The 19,526-nt window shown below is 40.8% G+C and overlaps 1 protein-coding gene across 2 annotated transcripts in view; it reads right to left on the bottom strand.

Annotated features, from left to right (window-relative positions):
• Positions 1-19,526, bottom strand: part of cpz.L (carboxypeptidase Z L homeolog) — a 54,253-nt gene that overhangs the window by 14,559 nt on the left and 20,168 nt on the right. For both annotated transcript variants that reach the window (XM_041587742.1, XM_041587739.1), the window contains 4 exons: positions 18,577-18,792; positions 12,939-13,135; positions 12,266-12,427; positions 5,500-5,658 (listed from right to left, as the gene is read on the bottom strand). In XM_041587742.1, coding sequence (XP_041443676.1) covers positions 5,500-5,658; positions 12,266-12,427; positions 12,939-13,135; positions 18,577-18,792 — 734 coding nt within the window. The remainder of the gene's footprint in view (positions 1-5,499; positions 5,659-12,265; positions 12,428-12,938; positions 13,136-18,576; positions 18,793-19,526) is intronic.

Consider the following 19,526-nt stretch of genomic DNA (forward strand, 5'->3'; position numbering starts at 1 on the left):
GGGAGCTACTGGGGCATCTTTGGAGACACATTTCTTTACTGCTAAAGGGCTGTGGTTTCCTTGGGCTGGTAAAGAAGCACAAAACATCATGTATAACATTTCTAGCTAGTTCTTTAGTTAGGCTTTAGTTCTCCTTTAAGAATATTGCAGGGTTAAATGTTAAAATGTTCAAAGTTGTTGGAGGGTTGTAAATAATGGCTAGGAGCACAAGGAAGCTTTAGTGACCTGGAGGCATGGTTCTCCATGCTACAAAGAGAAAAATAAACCCTTATCTAGAAAATCCCTGGTCCCTGGTGTTCTGTATAAAAGATCCCATGCCTTTGCATACAAATACCATTGTAAATGTGGGGCTGTGCCGCTTTAATAAATGAACAGCAGTGCGTTTAACCAATAGAAGGTTAGAAGAGTTCATAGGCACAAAACATGCTAACATTTCCCTATGTGTAGACAGTGATTAGCCAGGGAATGATGATGGCAAGCAGAGCCTGGATCCAGCAGGAGATGGGTCATTTATCATTGCCATTCCAATGTCACCCGACACCATTACAGTTATGTCTTCAGTAACCACATCACAAGGTGCTTCTCAAACATCTACACCAGCCTGGGTGCTTCCGGGTGCAGCTCCTATTTGAAGTTCCTTCTGCTGACACTGAGCAATGCTCTGAATATCCGTCATCATTGCACGGTGCCTGCTGCTGCCTACAATCCCCCGGCTCAGGATCTTCTCAGTCATCTACTCACCAGCCCAACTACTTGTGCCGTGCAGCAGCCACCGCATTCTCACAAACACTAGTCACTGATAAACCTCAAAAGTCTACAACAACAAGCAACATGGACTCCTAAGGGCTATGGAACATGGGCGGGTTAAATCTGTCCCCGATGTCATTGAGAAGAATGAATGGGGTTACCAGTATGGGATCCGTTATCCGGAAAACCAATATCCACAAAGCTCTGAATTACAAAGACTCTATTTTATCCAAATAATCGAAATTTTAAAAAATGATTGCCTTTTTCTCAGTAATAATAAAACAGTGTCTTGTAGGGATGCACCGAATCCAGGATTTGGTTCGGGATTCAGGCTTTTTTTAGCAGGATTCGGATTCGGCCGAATCCTTCTGCCCGGCTGAACCCAATCTGAATCCGAATCCTAATTTGCATATGCAAATTAAGGGTGGGGAGGGAAATTGTGTGAGTTTTCATTACAAAACAAGGAAGTAAAAACATTTTCCCCTTCCCACCCCTAATTTGCATATGCAAATTAGGGTTCGGATTCGGTTCAGTATTCAGCCGAATCTTTCACAAAGGATTCGGGGGTTCGGCCGAATCCAAAATAGTGGATTCGGTGCATCCCTAGTGCCTTGTACTTAATCCCAACTAAGATATAATTAATCCTTATTGGAAGCAAAACCAGCCTGTTGGGTTTATTTAATGTTTAAAGGATTTTCTATTAGACTTAAGGTTTGAAGATCCAAATTGTGGAAAGATCCGTTATCCGGAAAAAACACAGGTGCTGAGCATTCTGGATAACAGATCCTATACTTGCACCAGTGTTCTCGCTGGAAGGACCACGGAATACTAAAATGACCATGTTTCATAAGCCTCGACAGTGAAAATATCCCATATCTAAGTAGCAGTTGCTTCTCATTTATTTTTTCTCTAAAAGACAAAAAGTATGAAGCCGTAGCCTCTTGTCTGCATTTTTTTTCACTTATACATATTGGGAACTGCCATATTGCTTGACTTCATTAAAGGGACTGTTCCCCTGTGAGTTAACTTTTAGAATGATATACAGACTGATATTCTCAGACAATTTGCAATTGGTTTTCTTTTTTTTTATTTGTGTTTTTTTTTTGTTTATTCAGCAGCTCCCCAGTTTGCAATTTCAGCAGTCTGGTTTCTAGGGTCCAAATGACCCTAGCAACCTTGCATTGATATGAATAGGAGACTGGAATAAGAATGGAGAGGGCCTGAATAGAAAGAGGAGTAATAAAAAGTTGCAGTAACAATATATTTGTAGCCTTACAGAGCATTTGTTTTTTAGATGGGGGTCAGGTCCCATTTAAAAACTGGAAAGAGTCAGACGCAGATAATTCAAAAACTATAAAAAAGAAAAAATGAAGGCTAATTGAAAAGTTATTATTTTATTAACATGTGTTGCTTAGAATTAGCCATTCTATAGCATACTAAAAGTTAGCTTAAAGGTGAACTATCCCTTTAAGTCATTCTCCATAGACAATAATAGGAGCAGCAGCTACTAGTGATGTGCGGGTCAGGGTTTTCCTGACCCGAACCCGACCTTAACCCGTCCTGCTCCAGCCTGCGCCCACCCGCAGCCGCGCTTCTGGGGTCCTTTTATAGACCCGCCCCGCCAATGTCATCACAATGATGTCACAAAAGGGGCGGGGCGAGCAGACACGAGACTATAAAACCGGAACCTGGAAGTCGGAAGCCGGCATTTGAAGGTGACGGGCAGGGAGAGCAGGAGAAGAGCTCAACCAGCACCCGCCCGCCACCATATATATAACTATAGCTGTAACTATAGCTGTAACCATATGCATATGTGGAACTATGTGTAAACAGGAGTTGACTTGAGTGTTCTTTCAGCTTTAACTACTATGCAAGTATGCATATGCCTAGCAACCCCATAGCAACCAATCACATGAAAACTTTGCCATTTTCTGTAAAGCGCCCCCAAGGAGTTACGTGATTGGACACAGAGACAAAGCCGCATCCTTAAAGGTGTCTATGGATGTTTTATTAAACAGCAAAATAAAGTGATTTTTGGCAAAAAAAAAAGCATCCGATGAAAAATGTATAGAACAGAAAAAAGTGCAAAAACGGATGAAAAGTGCAAAAGCACATGGGTAATGAAAAAATGGTGATTTAACCCTTTTTAATGAAAAGTTTTCTGTTCTGAAACATCTGACCCTGCCCAGTGACACTGCTGACAAACAAACTTGTGGTGTTTATACAAATGGCCTGTAGATGTCACTGTGCTCATACTTATACTGTGCATACTTCCTGATAGCTTAAAAGTGAAAGTGAAAGCTTAATGTTGTGTAATGCCTGCATGACTCTGCTGATAAAGCACTGTTATGAGCCTATTATAATTTTTCTGCTTGGATCCGTATGTTTGAAAATTATTGCTGCTGACCTGGAGATTTCTGAAGGGGAGATTTCTGCTGCTAGAAAGCATGCAGATGAAATGTTAAGAGACCAAATAGTGGGAAAAAAAAACTCACCTTGCATTAAAAAGAGAGACTGCTCCTAGAGCAGGATTTAACCCTTGCAAAGGCTATTACAGTTGCTAGCCAAATTGAAACAGCAGTGGCAGAGGCTAAAACTCTCAGTCAGGAAACTGCTGGGATTGTGTACAGATTGTGAATTCAGCAATGTGGCCTAATAATGCACAGTCACAGGCAAAATACAGTGCTAAGGAAAGGGATTCACCTACACTGCAAAACCGTGCAGCAAATGCAAATAAAAAATACTGCTCAACACAACACACACAATTAATTGATGGTCTCATTACTACAGCACCAGTGCCTCCCACACAGCCTGTGTCTAAAATTTCACCACAAAATAATGTGCCTACAAAATCATCTACTGCTGACATTGTGAAACGTCAACATGCCAAATGTAAGTCTTATACTAACAGAAAACGTTGTGCAAGAGAAGTGCACTTTCAGCCTGGATCTTTAGTCAGAATTAAGAAACCAGGAATACTGAAACAAGGACAATCTAAATTTACTACACCACTTGAAGTGAGACGCCAGCCCATACACATATGAACTGTCTGATGGACGCATATGGAATGCAAGTCGTCTTGCTCCTGTTAGATATGACTTTGGAGAAGCTCCATTTGATGAAGGACATTTTCCTACTCCTGATGTCAACTGTAATAGGCCTGAAGAATGTGAACCTATAAGGCGTACTGAGAGAATCAGAAAACTATCTGCATGGACCAAGGACTATGTGATGTGAATAATGTATATTATTGCTTTAAAATGCATACTGTTTAATGTTGCTGTTTATTATAGTTGTCCAAATGCTTTCCTACTATAGGGGTAATATGTGGTGTTCATGCAAATGGCCTGTAGATGTCACTGTGTGCTCAAGACTTATACTGTGCATACTTCCTGGTAGCTTAAAAGTGAAAGCTTACTGTTGTGTAATGCCTGCATGACTCTGCTAATAAAGCACTATTATACTCTACTCATCCTCGGCTACCCAAAACATAACAAAACTCTACTAACAAAAAGATCAATTAGTCATAATCATGTGTTTGGGGGGATTGCTGTGATCTTTACAAAGGCAATATCGCCACAAGGAAAGATTAGAGGTACCCATTCCACAGCGAGGGGGGCAAAAACAACCCAGCAAATAGAACTCTAATGTTACAAGGGCTATAAATTCTCTCTCGTGACCCTGCCTCAGGTCACAGACTCTGTTTACCACTATGGCAGCGTCGAGCCTTCACATTGGTTGTAGGACTGAAAAATCATTCCTGTGATAATGGTGTTCAGCTTAGAGGCCTCTGGCTAAATGATGGCATTGCTAAGCACCATCTATAAATGTAGGATATATAGTGAATAAAGTAGCCCCTATTGTAAAATATAAGGATAATATAAGTGACCGACGAGCTTCATGACCATATAAAAGCACAAGTGTTTTTATAAAGGCCATGGAACTTCGAGGTGACTTCTAATATCCTCATATTTTGAAACAGGGGGAGCTTTATTTATTATAATACACAAATTTCAGTGAGTCATGTGACAGAAATTACATCACTAAGCTACGATTATAACCGATGACATAACTAAGCATTGTTTATAAGTATATAATTTACAGGATATTCATGGCTCTTGTGTATTATAAGGATATCGTTTATATAGTGAATAAAGTACCCCATCTTGTAAAATATAAGGATATTATGTTACTGAGGAGTTTCCTGACCATAGGCCTCGTGTTTTTATACAGGTCATGGAACTCTGAGGTAACTTCTAATATCCTCATATTTTACAACTGGGGGTACTTTATTTATTATAATACACAAATTTCGGTGAGTCATGTGACAGAAATGACATCAGAGCTCACCGTTTATAACTGATGACATCAGAACACACCGTTTATAAGGATATAATTTACAAGATATTCATGGTTTTTGTGTATTATAAGGATATGATTTACAGGATATTTATGGCTCTTGTGTATTATAAGGATATGATTTATAAGGATATAATTTACAGGATACTCATGGCTCTTGTATATTATATTTATGGATCCTCTGCTGAACCCCCAGAGGGTCAGCTTACCAAATCCTGCCCCCGATGTTTATTATAAGGATACAGGCCATTCCCGGCTCTTTTGTATGATATACATGAAATGAACGTTACTCACATTGGACACGTACATAACACCAAGCAAGATAAAGAATGAATGGTATGTATAGAGAGAAACAACAGCATCAGAAATCTAAGGAGGCTGGTTCTGTGTTACCTTCTCATCTGGAGTAGGAGAGAGCATCTTCTCTTCAAGCGGGTGCCGGGAGAAGTCATAAGGGTAACTGATGACCAGGTCCCCTCCATGGAGACTTCCGGAAATGACGAACGGTATTGATCTCATCCACTTCATTACAGCTTTGGTCTCAGGCGCGATCTGCAACAGGAGAGAAATAAGGATGACCAATAAGAGCCAGCGCTTTGCTCCAATAACAGGCACTAGACAGTATCCAGTACAGGTATGGGATTCGTTATCCGGAAACCCTTTATCCAGAAAGCTCTGAATAATGGAAAGGCCGTCTCCCATAGACTCCATTATATTCATATAATACAAATGTTTAAAAATTATTCCTTTTTCTCTGTAATAATAAAACAGTAGCTTGTACTTGATCCCAACTAAGATATAATTAATCCTTATTGGAAGCAAAACCAGCCTTTGGGTTTATTTAATGTGTAAATGATTTTTCTAGTAGACTTAAGGTATGAAGATCCAAATTATGGAAAGATCCGTTATTTGGAAAACACCAGGTCCCAACTATTCTGTATAACAGGTCCCATACCTGTACATTGTATTAATCATTTAACCTTTAGGGAATACAGTGAGAAATAAAAGACTTCACTTATAAGGGACCATCATGGAGATCATGGAGCACAGAATTTCTTTTTAACAGATCAGGGTGTGAATTGCAGAGCCCATTTTTAAAGGGTTTGTTCAACTTTAAACTAATTTTTAGTATGATGCAGAGAGTGATATTCTGAGACAATCTGCAATTGGTTTTCATTTTTTATTATTTGTGTTTTTTAGTGATATTTCGATTTTTATTCAGCAGCTTCAGTTTGCAAAGGTCCTAAATGACCCCAGCAACCATGCATTGATATGAATAAGAGACTGGAATATGAATAGGAGAGGCCTGAATAGAAAGATGAGTAATAAAAAGTAGCAATAACAATAAGGGAGATATTTATCAAAGGTTGAATATATTTTAGACCTCGAATAAACTCTCAACTCGATTGGTTTTAATTTAAGAAAAAAACTCGAATCAACGAGTTTGGGGTTAACAACCCGAAAAATCAAATTAAGAGTTTTTGGCAGGAAAAAAAACAGAATCACTCGATTGGTGAAGTTTTTGGGCAAAGCCCTCGAACTAGGGATGCACCGAATCCACGATTTTAGATTGCATATGCAATTTAGGCGTGGGAAGGGGAAAAATTGTATTTCCTTATTTTGTGACAAAAAGTCACGCGATTTCCCTCCCCAACCCTAATTTGAATATACAAACTAGGATTCGGATTCGTTTTGGCCGGGTAGAAGAAAAGGCTGAATCCCCGAACGAATCCTGGATTCGGTGCATCCCTGCCTCTATCATCATGAAGGCTATTAAAATCTATTAAAATGTCTCAAGGGATCTCTGCCATTGGAACATGACCCTGACAGCAACCTGGGCTGAGGACTAACTGTCAGTCTCTATTACTGCCATATGAACTGCTCAGGTGCATAGGAACAATTATCATCCAAAAATATGGCAGCGACCTTCTGAAATATATACGGGGTAGTGTAATGCTCCAGGTCTACCATCTCACTCACAGCATCCAATGAGATATTTGCTGTCAAGCAGCAGTCAAGTAAAATGCCGACAGCTGATTGGTTACCATAGGTTACTAGAGCTTAATACCACTTTGCAGTTGATTTCATGTTCCTCCAAGACATTACAATGGTACATTGTTTTTAGGATGTTATTGTTGTACTACTATTCAATGATGAACATAATTAGTTTATCAATAGTGTATTAAATGTTTCAAACTCCTGTTTAATAACTATACCCCGCCCTCCAAATAATGAAGATCTTTTACAAGGAGCTCTTATCAAGTATAAAGCGGGAATGTACAATTCCTGTCCATGTATAAAGCAATAACAAGCAGACATAACAGAATATGGACCTTTATAATTGCTTTATCTAAGGACAAGTGTGACACCTTGTGGCCAAGTCTATTTCCCATGTATAAAGCAACAGCGGCATCTTGTGGTCAAGTAATATAATGCAACAGTTTAACAAACACTGGCATCTCCGTACATGTGCTACACATTATTTTTATTTGAATTAATACAAGAAAACGCTCATGCTAATAATACTGGATTTTATGAGCTACTCTTTATGGTCATCAGTAAAACTATCAAGCTGTGGCATTATTCAGGGGACGACATCTCTCTTTGTTATGATGTGCTAAAAACAGCTTATTCATAGACTTCACTGGAAACACATTTCTGCCCTGTCAATGGTGACTCAAGTCTCCAAATGCTTTTCTACTCATATTGTAAGGTAATTAAAAATATGTTGTCAGTTATGACAGCTCATATCTCAGTGAATACAGTAAATGAATAATTAAAAAAAGAGGGTTGAATGTGTTGCTTATTTGTAAGGACATACGCACCCACTCCCCACCTACAGATATTCCAGTACCTCTACATGCAGCTACTACATTTCTAATTGTGATTAACCCATGTAAGGTGGTGGGAGCCTTACTTGCTTGCACCCAATCCAGGATTCAGCCTTTTTCAGCAGAATTCTGATTCGGCCGAATCCTTGTGCCTGGCTGAACCAAATATGAATCCTTAAAGGGCATGTAAAGTCTAAAATAGAATAAGGCTAGAAATGCAGTATTTTGTATACTAAATATAAACATGAACTTACAACACCACAAGCCTAATCAAGCAAATAATTTATGCTTTCAAAGTTGGCTACAGGGGGTCACCATCTTGTAACTTTGTTAAACATCTTTGCAAGACTAAGACTGTGCACATGCTCAGTGTGGTCTGGGCTGCTTAGGGATCGTCATAAACAAAGCTGCTTGAGTTCTGCATGGCTGGGAAGTAAGGCGGGGGCTCCCCCTGCTGTTCATAAGTATGATTGTTTCCCTGCTCAGCAGTTAGGGACCGTCTGACAAATCCTATCCACAGCAGTAAATGAAGGGAGAATTTCACTGCATACAGTCAGGTTTCTTATAAAAACGGTACACATTTTTTAATTAAAGTATTTTGGAGATAGGTTTCTTTTTCATTAAAGAAAGTAAAAATGGGATTTTATATTTTTTGCATTTACATGCCCTTTAAAATCTTTTTTGTCACAAAACAAGGAAGTAAAAAAAATCGTAATTAGGGTTGATTAAGGCAAATTAGGGTTTGGATTTGGTTCAGTATTCGGCTGAATGTTTAATGAAGGATTAGGGGGCTTGGCCGAATCCAAAATAGTGGATTTGGTGCATCCCTAGTTGGAGGTACATGAGAAATGGACAAAGTAACGGAAACACTTCATTAAATAGAAACGTCAAGCAGCTAATAAGATGTAGGGCCACCATAATTCTTGAACTAAGTCTATTGGGGGTATTGGACCAGTTTTTAAAAGCTTTATATTCTTTGATGGATGAAGGTAGTGGAAATCTTACTGAACCTTATATTTATGTCTTTTCCATGACCATTGTAACCATGGCCACGTACCCTCCTGCTTAAAGGAGAATGGAAGGCTTTGTGATCTTGGGGAGTGCCAAATGTTAGGCACCCGCAAGTCATTGTATTTACTTACCTGAAACCCCAGGATGGTGCTCCTATCAGCAGAAAACTGCACCGGCCCGGGGTTATACCAGTGAGCACCATGGAGCAATCCACTTCCAACTTCTTCTTTCTTCAAATTTCTCTGGGCAAAACCATGCGCAGTAGAATGAAATAGCCAACTTTATAGTTAAAGTTCGGCTTTACATTTTACTGTGCATGCGCGGCCACGTGAAGAAGGAGGAAGACAGAAGAGGATCGCTTCATGGTGCTCACTGGTATAACCCCGGGCCGGTACAGTTTTCTGCTGATAGGAGGACCGGCCCGGGGTTTCAGGTAAGTCAATACAATAACTTGGGGGTGCCTAACATTTGACACACCCAAGTGCACAAAGCCTTTCCTTCTCCTTTAAAGAATATGTAAACCCTCATATAAAATAGCTCAGAGCACTGCTATTTTTACACTGATATTTCAAGAAAACTGTAGCACCTGCTGTTCAGTTCTGCTGACTGTGATAGAGCAGGGAGAATACTCCAGAAGAGAACCCCCTTCTGCTGTTGCTATGCTAAGAAGACTAGACCCCGGGCCGGTCCTCCTTCTCTTTCCTAAACAGTGCAACAGCAGAAGAGCTCGGTTTTCTTCTTTCAGCAATTTCTCCCAACTGAAGCAAGATCAGAAAAACTGAACAACAGGGGGTGATGTTGTTTCAATTGCATTATTTTAGCAGGGCTAGTGAGACATTGCATTAGACTTTACACCTTTTCCAATGGATCTGTTGGGTGGCCATGTCCCACCTGCAGGCTTCTAGCTGCAGAACCCCATCTTAAGTATTTGTTCTTCTGTGACCGGGTCATGCAGTTTAGTGCCCTTATTTAGAAATGGAGTGAGTTTGGAATGACCAGCGTTCCATAACTTCCAGCTTTGTGTTCTAGGTTGGTTCTAGCACTGTGCCCCCAGGATTAGAAGGAAACAACACCCACAAGAGACACTTGTCCCCAGTGAACCAAGCCAAACAGAGGAAACAAATCTGATACAAGAAGGAATTATCTATAAAATGCAAAGTCCGGCACCGCAATACCTTACATATTCAATAATACAAATTACCATTCCCGAAAGGGCAACGTAGAAAGTGGCACATTGACATTAATATCTTTGCATGTGAATACTATTAGGAGGAAATGAAAGTGACAGTAACGTGTTCAATTTCAGCAGTAATTGTTTCCCCTCCACTTGAATTATTTCCATAATTGCTTTTAATGATCGCATAATTGCTTTGAGCGTTGTACTGCTGCTCCGCAGAATTAAAATTCATTAAAATACATATAAAATTTTAACTTGCAATACATTTCACACAACTTCAAACAGAGGCTAAAGGGGCCGGAAAAAAATGTGTGACCTCTGTCATCTAAAAGCAATTGAGTCTGACCGTTTGAACTAGACTGATCCTATCGCTGTTTTATTCCTGTCACCTCGGGAATCACCATCTGAGTAAAGGTCATTGGTGGTACCAGTAATTCTGTTTGTGTGAAGCCAGTGCAAAATCTACATAGTAGGGTCTGGTGACTTCACCTTAGCTATATGAACAATACCAGTCTGATCATAAGTGCTTTGATCAAATTTGGTACCAGTGCTGTAGCCTATAATTTAGGTACCACCACACTAGTATTCCCCATATGTCTAAGATCACCTTGTGACATCAGAGCATCATAATCAGCCAATAGGAACTTTTCTGCCTATGTTGGACTATGTTGGAGATGTATGCCAGTGTAGGTGACTACACAATGTACATTGAATCCTGGAGACCAGAAAAGTGCTTTAACAGTGACAGATGCAGTAGAGTAGCATTTAGAAAGGTGTGTGGTCCTACTGATAGTTAGACTATAAAGCAGCCATAAAGATTTTCTAAAATTGTGCACCCACGTTTTCCCCTAGGCTGGTGCCTCTACTGCTATAACTCTAGCTCAGGCCCCTGTTGTTGATAAGTTTCTCTAGTACCATCTTCATCAAAGCCCGATAGAGCTTCCCTGCTCTTCTGTGCCAAATCCATGATGGTGACACCCATGGCCCTCTGCATCACGTTCCAGCATAGTGACATCATCGTGCCGGCGTGTGACATCTTCATGCCGTAGTTTGGAGTAAATTCGAAATAAAAGGATGCCAAAGACCTGGGTTCACTGCCTGAATGTAGGGTCTTCTTCAGTGAGTTCCTGGGTGCTCTATAATTGCTCTATTGACTGATTCTTGGTTCCCGACTCTTCTGCCTCTTACTGACCTTGTTGTTTTTGCTACCTGCCCTGACTTTCTTGTCTGGATATCAACCGTGATCTACTCAAACCCTTTTGTACCACGAATTGGACTATTTCTTGTCAGTCCGCACACCAGCTTCCTCCTTGGTCCCTACTCCAACTTACTACAGCCACTAGGCCCTGACACTAGGGGGCTGATTCATTAAGGGTCGAATATCGAGGGTTAATTAACCCTCGATATTCGACTAGGAATTGAAATCCTTCGACTTCGGATATCGAAGTCGAAGGATTTAGCGCAAATTCTGCGATCGTACGATCGAAGGATTATTCCTTCGATCGAACGATTAAATCCTTAGAATCGAACGATTCGAAGGATTTTAATCCAACGATCGAAGGAATATCCTTCGATCAAAAAAACTTAGGAAAGCCTATGGGGACCTTCCCCATAGGCTAACATTGACTTCGGTAGCTTTTAGATGGCGAACTAGGGGGTCGAAGTTTTTTTTAAAGAGACTTCGACTATCGAATGGTCAAATAGTCGAACGATTTTTAGTTTGAATCCTTCGTTTCGTAGTCGTAGTCGAAGGTCGAAGTAGCCCATTCGATGGTCGAAGTAGCCCAAAAAATACTTAGAAATTGGAAGTCTTTATACTTCGAATCCTTCACTCGAATTCAGTGAATCGGCCCCTAGGTATCAATCCATAATTAAAGTAAGTGGAGCAGAGCAATTTAAACAGTTAAATCAATGTTCATTGGTATGAATAAGAGATTCATCTGATCAGCTCTTGGTTCAATCAGCAGGGTAACCAAACAATTTCCAATGTGGTTCACTTAAAAGAAGGGGAACCTCTAACAGAACTGGCCTGAGCACCCCTTTAGACCCTTTAAAGCTTTATAGCGGTCTTTAAAATCTGAAAACAACCAGCTATACTCTTCTCATAACTTACAATAGAGGTGAAGAGAAACTCGCCTAACTTACCATCCCAATATGACTCTGGAATGGGCATGTGGTCAAGTCGTGCCAGTGGCATCCTAATTAACTTGTGAGCTTCTGAGGTTAAATCAGGGAAATTTCGGTTCAGATCTATGTTCTGGGCATTCTGTCGTCCATTGGTCCATCCATTATACCCTGCTCCCTAGCCATGAAGGAGAAGGACAGTTTTATGATGTGATTCAACCATGTACAGCATTACAGCTCAAACATGGCAATTAAAGGCAATACACCAAAATCTAGGCTCGTAATTGGCCATGTAGGATTAGATACATATGGCCTATGTCATTTTTGGTGTGGTCAGTTAAAAATCTCCAACAATGGAGCTGTGTGCTTAGCTATGTGTCCAGTGCAGTTGAACCATATAATATTCCTAACCCTCAGTATCTGCTTAAGGGCTAAATAATTGTCTCAACTGATTACAATGCTATTTTTTGCACCTGCATCATTTTCTATCACTATTTCAAAATGATCGTTTTTCTAAGAATTTACCAGGAAACTAGAATTTTACATGCACATTACTTAAGCTCAGAGCATTCCCTTCCATATAAAAGCAAGGGCTGTATGCCCACGCTGAATAATTGCTGCGCAGTCCTTTCCAAGGACTTTCCCCTCCTCGTTGTGCACATTCCTATTTATAGAACATTTCGCCTCACCATTTCTGCCGCATGCTCGTAGCCATCTGGATTCATGGAAGGTAGAAGGTGAATTCGAGTCGTATTGATCAGCGTCTGGATCCGTGAGTTTCCCAACAGATATTCAGAACATAAGAACTGCGCCAGGTAGATCAGCAATTCCCGGCCCACCACTTCATTCCCATGCATGTTGCCGATATACCTGAACTCAGGTGTCACTAAGAATAAATAACCAATAAAACTCAACAGATGCTGGAAATAATTGTTCATTAAAGCATTAGGGACAACCAGACATGCAACATTCTCTCCTGGAAAAATGTCTTGTACTTGTATAGTCATAAATGGAAACTGCCTGTTATTATCTTAACAGGTGGCTTTAAATGAGCAAATGTCAGTTTTCAGGCTGGTGATGTCCATTTGAGCATCACAGAAAGGTATTGGGAATTTGCCCTTCAACAGGAATATGGCAGGGGAGAAACAGGGTTCATTTATAAACAGGAAAGCAGGGTGCAAAGTGCACCAATTGGAGCAATCTTGCACAATGCTAGTGATGGGCGAATTTATTCACCAGGCGCGAATTCGCGGCGAATTTGCGCGATTCGCCGCCAGCGAATAAATTCGCGAAACGCCCAAAAAAATTCGCCGGCGTCGAAAAAAACGGACGCCGGCGTCAAAAACGGGCGCCAGCGTCAAAAACGAGACGCTGACACGCAAATTCACCCAACACTATACTACTTTCTGCCTTAACAAATTGCCGTGGAGTGGAGAGACCTGTGGCCATCCCCATGAATACAACACTACCTGCATTCCCTGGCACTTTATTCATGAAGGGTGCAAGGCATGTAAGTGCTCCACCACCCACTCCTTGTAGCTCTGCACCTTGGAGTGGATTTTTTATTTGGAATGCGTTACATAGACCCTGCTGTTCTTAATGACCCCTTACAAGTGTCATTAGCCTAAAACAACATTTTCTGTTGGAGTTGGACTTTAAGTAGCTGAAGGGCCATAGGTTGTACAGTGCAATGTCATACAAATAATGTATTCCCCAAAGTTTGGGGCATATCATCATGCACAGCAAAAAGGGGCTGGATGATTGACTTGCCACAAAACCCTCTTTAAAGGGGATGTTCACCTTTAAAGGACCAGTAACATCAATTCATTAGTATAGAATACAAAAAAAACCCACAAAGACAAATTAAACTTTTAAATCGCTAAGTGTTAATTAAGAAATAACTTACCGAAATGCTACTTGCGCGCCTCTTCAGAAAAAGCGATTGTGCGGCACTCGATTTCTCCTCCCTGCTTTCCTTATAGGAGATAGCCTGCGAGGAGAAATCGAGTGCTGCATGATGGATCGTCGCCGTCGCCTTTTCTGAAGAGGAGTGAAAGCGGAGTTTCGGTAAGTTATTTCTTGATAAAGACTTGGCGTTATTATAGTTTAATTTGTCTTTGTGATTTTTTTTTCGTTCTTTGAAAAAAAATTGTTGTTACTGGTCCTTTAAGTTAAAGCTTAGTATGTTACTTAAAGGACATGTACTGTGTAAAATAGAATAAGGCTAGAAATGCTGTATTTTGTATACTAAACATAAACATGAACTTACTGCACCACAAGCCTAATCAAACAAATAATTTATGCTTTCAAAGTTGGCTACAGGGGGTCACCATCTTGTAACTTTGTTAAACATCTTTGCAAGACTAAGACTGTGCACATGCTCAGTGTGGTCTGGGCTGCTTAGGGATCGTCATAAACAAAGCTGCTTGAGTTCTGCATGGCTGGGAAGTAAGGCGGGGGCTCCCCCTGCTGTTCATAAGTATGATTGTTTCCCTGCAGAGCAGTTAGGGACCGTCTGACAATTCCTATCCACAGCAGTAAATGAAGGGAGAATTTCACTGCAGACAGTCAGGTTTCTCACAAAAACAGTACACATTTTTTAATTAAAGTAAAAATGTAATTTTATTTTTTTGCCTTTACATGCCCTTTAATGGCTAATTCTATATTACTTTTCAATTGGACTTCATTTTTTCTTTTTAAAAGTTTTTGAATAATTTGCCTTTTTCCTCTTTGCAGCTTTCAAATGGAGGTCACTGACCCCCATCTAAAAATACAACTCTGTAAGGCTACAAATGTATTGTTATTGCTGCTTTTTATGGGGCAAATTCACTATGCGCCGAAGCGCCTAACGCTAGCGTCAATTTGCTAACGTTGGGCATTTTCATTACTTCGCTTCGCAAATTCACTAACGGACGGTGGCGTAACTTCACTAGTGTAACTTCGCACCCTTACGCCTGGCGAATTTGCGCAACTGACATAACTACGCAAATTCACTAACACGCGCATTGTTCTGAACGCTACCTTTTACGCTAGACTTCCTTCACCACCTCAAATCAGGCGAAGCGCAATAGAGTAGATAGAGATTTCTTCAAAAAAAGTGAAAAAATTTTCTAAGTCCCAAAAAACGCTGGTGTTTTTTCTATATTATGGGTGATAGGCTGAAAAAGATCGAAAAAAATGTTTGGGGCTCCCCTCCTTCCCCCCTACATTTCCTGACTCATGGCAACTTACCTATACAGTGGGCACATGTGTAGGGCAAAATAAAAATTGTATTTGATTTTTTGAAGGTTTCCCAGGCATTTGTAGTGCTGCTACATATTCCTCCACTGAAATTTGAATTTGGCGCCGTATGCAAATTAACCATCGCTAGCGTAACTTTGCTAAGCGAATCAACGCTAGCGCAATTTGCAACCTTACGCTACCCCTGAGCGCAGCTTCGGATTTTAGTGAATTAGCGGAGCGCTGGCGAAACTACACCTGGCGAAGTGCGGCGAAGTTACGCCTGGCGCAACTACGAATCTTAGTGAATGTCCCACTATGACTCTTCTTTCTATTCAGGCTGCTCCTATTCATATTCCAGTCTCTTATTCAAATCACTGCATGGTTGCTAGGGTAGTTTGGACCCTAACAACCAGATTGCTGAAACTGCAAACTGCTACTTGCTGAATAAAAAAGCTAAATAACTCAAAAACCACAAATAATAAAAAATGAAACCAAATTGCAAATTGTCTCAGAATATCACTCTCTACATCATAATAAAAGTTAACTGAAAAGTGAACAACCCCTTTAAAATACTTTCAAAATAACCATAACAATACATATTTGTAAGGTTGTGTGCATGTACCTACAGGCGTACTTATAAAACAGTAAAGAGGGAATTCTACATAAAGAAAACTATGATAAGTACTCCAAAACCACATCTTCTTTGACATTTTTTTGTGATCGTTTTTGGATTATATTGCAGAGAATGTTCCTATCAGTGTTTAGAATTTAGTGTTCTGAATTGCTTGAGGGCTTTGCTCCTACACCCCAGGCCTCTGACCTATTGCTACACTTGCTGTGACTCAGCCCTTCCATCAAGAATTGTTCTGAGCTGCAAAGAGAGAATGAAGGAGCGCAAGGTCGATACCTGTCAAGTGAGGTCTTTCTTAAACTGTTACACTGAAGAATTGCCAGAAATAAACACAGAGATTCCTGTTTCTCAAGATCATGATTTGACAATATGAAGACTCCCCAGAAACGCTAAGGGCAGTAGGTGGCCTCAAAAATACAGGTATGGGACCTATTATCCAGAATGCCCCAGGCCTGTAGTTTTCCAGATAAGGGATCTTTCCATAATTTGGATCTTTATACCTTTAGTCTAATAGAAAATCATTTAAATATTAAATAAACCCAAAAGGATTGTTTTTCCTCCAATAAGGATTAATTATATCTTAGTTGGGATCAAGTACAAGGTACTGTTTTATTATTAGAGAGAAAAAGGAAATCAATTTTTAAAAAGAATTAATTATTTGATTAAAATAAGGCCTTCCCTTAATTTGAAGCTTGCTGGGGAATGGGTTCCTGGATAATGGAGCCTATACCTGTATTAGAATGAACAGAAAGAAAAGGACAGGTGTTGAGATCAGGTTCGGACTGGGATGTCAGGGGCCCACCAGGGCTGACTAAGGGACCAACCCCCACATTCCCCCCATATGTTTTTACCTCCCTTTTCTACCTGTGATTAAAGAGAGGGGGCAGTCCTGCTGGGGAGAGCAGATGTCCGGGCAGGGGGAGTGGACAGGAGTGAGCCTAGGTCCGGGCGGGGAGAGGGGACGGTGTGGGTGCAGGAGTGAGCCTAAGTCCGGGCGGGCAGAGGGGACGGTGTGGGTGCAGGAGTGAGCCTAGGTCCGGGCGGGGAGAGGGGACAGTGTGGGTGCAGGAGCAGGTCTGGATCAAAAGGGCCCATGAAGGAAGGGGCCCACTGGGTTTTTTCCAGGTCTGACCATGGTTGAGATTATGCACTGTGATTAAGTGGTGCATAATATAATCATTGTAATGTAATGTTTTGCCTGCAGTCCCATTAATAGTGTCAGATTAACTTTCCTCACTTCACTGACATTACTTGAATACCTGGACACTCAATGGGAGATCACAAGACAGTACTATCACTATACCCCATAAATTTGTGATTAGCTCCAGCCAAGCCACTGAGAATTGCAGCCATTGGGCTGCGTCTTTTGCAGCTGGTCCCAGTTCTCTCTAATAGAAGCAACTGCATGCGCCCTTTTCTGCAAACCTGATGCAGTTGCCTAGTGTCCTTTTTTGGTGTTCAGCAGGCAAATGATGTCTGCTCCAAACTTTTTAGGCACAACTGTGCTCTGGTAATTGATGTGAGGTGCTATGGAAACTTTGGAGTTACTACCACCTCCTAGCTCCAGAGTTCCCAGCATTAATTAGCACAGCAGCACCCAATTCAGAATGGAAGGCAGGAAGGACTGAGTGGTGCTGAGCACAACTATGGTAGTGCGTATTTGGATGCAAGTGCAAGGTCATTTTAGAGCCCTTATATCTCTATGTTAATGATACTAACTAAAAATGGTGTGAGGTCACATTAAATTGAATTTTGCAGTTCCAAGTCTTTTTGTTCAATTCTAGTACCTACTAGAAGCAACAATATAGAATTTAATAGTCTGCTGTCTAAGTTATTGGCACCCGAGTGAATCGAGATTTATTTGTCCTTTAAGAGTAGCTAGTAGAGCTATTTGGCCTTCTCTCCAAAAATCATGCTAACTTACCTTTAGGCTAGCACCCCCCCAATCACTGCACCAAACCCCCCTAGAGGGTCTGCCCAAAATTTGAAAATCAACAATCTAATAGAATCATCTACACAGGTGTCTTTCTGAAAGTGTAGATAGTTAAATTGACCCACTTCTAAAAGGAACAATAGAAGCAATTTGTATGGTGTGGGTACGTGGGGGCAGATCATAGAGCAAACAACCCTATATATGATATAATAGAAATTAAAATTGCGTTTTAGTATCCGAAGAAGTTGACCAAAAATGCCAAGATCAACATCCCATGAAGAATCCCAAATTGAATCCATGAATGGGAGCTTCCAAAAGTCTTTACAAATTACTGCAAGCAGCACTCTAGCAGATCCTCAGTCCCACAAGTGGACTAAACTAGATCTTCCTGCAAGTGAATTTAAGGTAGAGCAATAATTATTAAGCTGCTCCAGAGTTCTATCAAGAACTTTTGTGTTTGCCAGAGATATAACAATCTGGTTTCAGTACTGACTCCTCTATAAAATCCTACAGCATAATACAGAAGAAAGTTGTCACTCACGCACTTCATGTTGACCAGGGTTTGCTGAAAACTCAATCACAAGAAGATCCTTCCCTTCATAACTGCGCCCAATGCTGTAGGTCTTTGAGATCTGAGAGCACTTGGCTGCTGTCTTCTTCAGAACGCGGACCATCTCCGAGTAGCTATGGTGAATGAACTGAATAAAAGTGCTGGGGTTTTCAGGAAGGAGGTCCTCTGGGGTTATATCTATGTTGACTGACAAAAGGAAAAGGTATTTGATCAATAAACCGGATGTTTATGAGCATGTTGTAGGACTGTGGTGTAAGGCTTCAGTTATGTTGGCTAATTATGTAGCGGTGCTGTGCTAACTAAAATACATATAGTAGAAGCAGATCAACAACAATTGGAGGTTTACATATTACACCTCAGTAATAAAATATTTAACAACACCAGACAAAAACAATTTGCCCTTTGTAATTTTATCTACAGTTTCCTCCCTCTGAAGCTGGAAAACCAGGGCAAATGCACTCATCTTCTAGTCCTAAAACCTGTCCTTTGTTTGAGACTTGAGATGATTTATTGGACTGGCCAGCAGCCTGTCCTATGCTATTGCCTTTTTCGTTTTCCAGAATGGATGAGCAATCAACATTCCTCCAGCCAGGTCCGGAATGGGATTCACAATAGGTCCTGGCATTCCAAGTACACAGAGGCCCAAGCAGCCCCCTACCAGCCCAATAAATAGTGACTGTCTATGGCAACTTACAGCAGCCCCTCTGGCATTCGCCAGAACTCACAGATTGCCAGTCCGGGCCTGCCTTCAACCAAAATTCCCACAGTGCCTTGCAACACTTCTGGTATTCTCCTGTTAATTAGAGAAAAGGCAAGGCACTGTGGGAACTGGAGTTATATATAAATATATAAGGGGATCATATAATAATCTCTCTAATGCTTTATTTACCAGTAGGTCTTTCCAGCTGACACGAGGTCAC

This window comes from Xenopus laevis, chromosome 1L (assembly GCF_017654675.1).
Source record: "Xenopus laevis strain J_2021 chromosome 1L, Xenopus_laevis_v10.1, whole genome shotgun sequence".
In the NCBI taxonomy this organism is placed as follows: Eukaryota; Metazoa; Chordata; class Amphibia; order Anura; family Pipidae; genus Xenopus; species Xenopus laevis.